At 31.7% G+C, this 4079-nt stretch overlaps 1 protein-coding gene across 1 annotated transcript; it reads right to left on the reverse strand.

Annotated features, from left to right (window-relative positions):
• On the reverse strand, positions 246-1956 carry LOC104766716 (putative fucosyltransferase 10). Its single transcript, XM_010490652.2, has 2 exons — positions 1806-1956; positions 246-1704 (listed from the first exon to the last, which is right to left on the reverse strand). Exons 1-2 carry the CDS (start codon positions 1954-1956, stop codon positions 251-253), a joined length of 1605 nt encoding a protein of 534 aa, XP_010488954.1. The 3' UTR covers positions 246-250.

A 4079-nucleotide genomic window follows, 5' to 3' on the forward strand; every position in this document is an offset into this window, starting at 1 on the left:
AGTATTTATTTTTTAACAAATATGTACTCAAAGCTAGTTGTGTTTGTGTACTCTGTACTTTCCTCGCCAAGAGTTAAAGGCTACTCTATGTGAAATAAGTAAATGTGAATTGCTACTTACTATTTATATATATAAACCATACAAAGCTTGTAATACAGAGGATACAATTGTAACAGTAAAGAAATATAGCTTTTCTCCTTTGATTATAAACTCATTAATCCAATAAAATCAGATGTGTGATAAAAAAGAACTAAAAATCATCATGTAGCTTAAGCCCTCCATACATAATATCCTCACAATGCCTAACAAAAGGAAGAATCATCCCCGAGTTAGTTCTCCAGTCGGCTTCACATCCATGAGACGGGGGAGTAAGGAAACATGGCTCCATCGATGTAGATCGAAGACACGGCGGATCAGGAGTTGTGAAATTTGTTGGCTGGTAAAGTAACCATGGCTTTAATCCTCCAAGACTATAAGAAACATATCCAAACGTAGACCTTGCGCTTGTGACAATGTTATCGGTTGAGCTCAAAAGATACATCTCAGCAAGCGCCTTTTGGTCGTGGATCTTCGTGTCTGTTTGCTGAACTCTTTCTCCACTTGGCTGATACACTTCAACGATCTCTCCTGTCGAACTTGGTTGCTTCCAATACATTTTCGTTAAGTTTTCAGAGTACTCTGGATAGAGAGATGTGACAAGGACAGCTTTAAGTTTCGGGGTTTTTGATATATTGACTTTTGATTCTTCTTGTGTATCCAGTTCAGGCAACAGTTTCTCTCTTTGCGTACATGCTACGATCTGGTCCATGACGTGTTTGAAATATCCAGCAGGGTCTCCGAAAACCCGTATTTGAATCCCAAGTCGCTCGTCTGCTTTGGATAAATGATCATTGTAGTACGTAGTGACCGTATCCCAAACTTGATTTGTCGGGTGAAAAAGATACCGAGCCAAATGGTGAAAGACGGATTCTTTCTGTGGGAACAGCTTAACTAGTTCGGTTTGGAAAGTTGGATTAAACCATAAAGATGGAACAAAGTAAACATTGGCTTGAACAATCAACCAAGGGACTTTGTTGATCAAATCTTGATCCTTTTGGCAGAAGAACATCTTATCACTCTCTCTTGAATCATGGAGTATATGCAAATATAAATGTGCCGGGATTGAACTCGAGTTGATGGAATGATTGTTCACCATTGTTCCGTAACAACGAGGGTATTCCTTGTTGTAGCCATAAACATAAGGATATTGCATCAAATTGAAGTCAAGAGGAAGCAACCATGAAGTACCTGGGAATGGCTCGCATAAGAGATCACTAACATCCTTGCGGTTGTCAACAAGAATGATTCTCTCTGTCAAGAGAGCGTAGAGGAACACAGAAGCAAGAGTAAGTATTCTGTTTCCAAGCCCGTAACCTGCGACCCATACAATGTATCTACATTCACCATTTTCTTTGCTTGCATAGTTCTCATCACGACTAAGACTCTCTGTTGCGTCTTTGTATGCTTTTGTGTCTGGACCGCAACGTCTGTGAAGCATCTCATAGCTTCTAAGCTTAGAGATCAGATATTCAGAAGGCTTGTATGGGGAAGGCTTGCGGTACAAGGAAGTTTTCTGATACCTACTCAAGCACGAACCTTCATCGAAATTCGCTGTTAAAAGCCCTCCTATCAGTGTATCCCTCGGTGTTTCAGATTCCTTTGCATCTATTAGAAGAAAATGGATATATAGAGTCAGAATGATGACTTTTAAGTCAGAAAAAAAAAAAAAAACAAACAAACAAACGATGGATGATTTTATTTCTTACCGTTGGTTGTAGCATCAAGAAGTTGGTTGTTGAAGTTCTTTGAGAATGGTAGTATAATTAGTAAGCAACTAAAGACTACTAATATCAGAACTTTCGTCTTCAACCTCAATGCCTTGAAAACTTTGCCGTAGATCTTAACTTTGTGATACATGTTGGCTTTAGTTTGATCGGCTGTAATTATGAGATGATGCAAAAAGAGTTTACAACTCTTATGTAGTAGCTTGATTACAACATCTATTGCCAATCATAGAGATCAATTAAATAAGACAATATTTTAATGTGTCATTGTTTTTTTTTTTCTTTTGATCAATCAATGTGTCATTGTTAAGTTGTGACTATCAACGAACTTTGAACGTGATTCTACAATTTTTTATTGTAAAAATGTCTAGATTCCAAATTGTGATTTTGTATTTATGTATTTGATAGTTAAAGAATAAATTGCTAATGAAAGAGCTGTTGTGAATTATTAACGGGAGTTACAATGTCGAAATCTTGGAATATAAACAACTAGGGATTGTCTGGTACATTGTGCAAACTTGAATTTATATAGTGAAAATGTAAAAATATATACTGAAGAATGAATATATAAAATTCATGTTTATTGCTTAAACGATTTACCATAATCAAAGTCCTAAATTTAATTAACCAACGGTCAAAAAAATTACAAAACAATTGCACATAAGTCTTGAGACAATCAGAAATGGCATATGAACTTCAAAAGATCTAACAAAACTATGGTGCGGGTCTTGATTTATATATAATAGGTTCACTAAATGTGTACATGAAAGTAGCATCGAAGTCGCAAGTGATAGAGACGACTAACATAAAAGACTACTTACGAACATAAAAGCGCGCAATTCATACGTGTTCATAGGTAATAATTATATTTTTATATTCCCTCTGTTTTAATATATGATTAGGTACTAACCCGCAGAAAACCGTGGTCTGAACTTTTTGTTTGATGAATATTTTTAATAATTTATTTTGTTATTACTTTATTTATAAAGGTTTATGATTAAAAATTTGGTTTGCTTATATTAAAATTTTTGTATTTTAAAAATGTTGATTAAAAACCTTTCAATAAAACATTTGCATGTAATGAATAAAATTGTTTAAACTTTTGTCAATTAAACGCAATCCTTGCTGTAGTTGTGAAGTAAGTAAAAAGATATAACTAACATGTAAAAAGAGCAACTAAATATAGTTAGTGAACGTTCCGAAAAACCTCTTTGAAAAAAATATTCATTGTTCTTTTCTGTGGCTTCCTTTCTTGTTTGTAATAAGCACCTTCAAGCATGAAATATATTCAAATCTCAATTTAGTTTTATTTTCCTAAAGATGGTGGCTAAAAATATATATTTTTTTAAATATATGAGATACTATATCTATATCTTTTATTTTTTATTTATTGGTTTTTAAAATCTAAGCCGTTAACCTGAACTGTTATATATTTTATTTTTAAAATCTAAGCCGTTAACCTGGAAAAGTTTTTTTGATAAAACTTGTAGTTATATAGATTTTATTTGATTAGATTTTTAAAATCTTAGCTGTTATTTTTTTTTAAGTACGAATTAATTTTGATTCTAATAGATTTTTTTTTTACTTTTCTACAACTTATTTTGTTTTATGTGTCCCCAATTTTCGTTTTTAATAAATTATATTTATTTAATTAATTAATTAATCTTAATTAAGTTTTTCTAATGGCAATTGAATGTAATTTTTTACACATTTTAATGTTAGTTTCATATTTGTACTTTTCAATTAATATAGTAGGATGTTTTATGTAAAAACATGCAGATTAAGAAATGATTATTTAAAAATATTAAACAGAACATTCTATATTATGAAATAAAATAACTTTTCTAAAACATCATATATTATAATATTACAAAAAGAGGATATAGAAAAATAATCTTCATTGATTTGGTGGCGATATATTTTTTCTCTCTAAATAAGTCATAATTTTGACAAAAATTCAATCATTGATGGTTGCCCCTGCATCTAATAATTATTTAAGTTGACGCACTAGAGAAATATATATCAAATGGGGTGTTATGGACCATGATTTGTGAACATTTAGAAAAAAAAAAAAAAAAAAACATGTATAGAGGTCAATATTTGAAAAGAAAATATTCTCTTAAACAGGACCCTAAAACATATGTATTCAAACCGGGTGGAATCATCTCTAACATATAATCCATCTAATGAATAATCAACAAAGCATGTACTAGATTTAAGCTAGTATTTTGTAAATAGAATCATTTTGTAAACAGG

Source organism: Camelina sativa, chromosome 19 (genome assembly GCF_000633955.1).
Source record: "Camelina sativa cultivar DH55 chromosome 19, Cs, whole genome shotgun sequence".
NCBI classification, from domain to species: domain Eukaryota; kingdom Viridiplantae; phylum Streptophyta; class Magnoliopsida; order Brassicales; family Brassicaceae; genus Camelina; species Camelina sativa.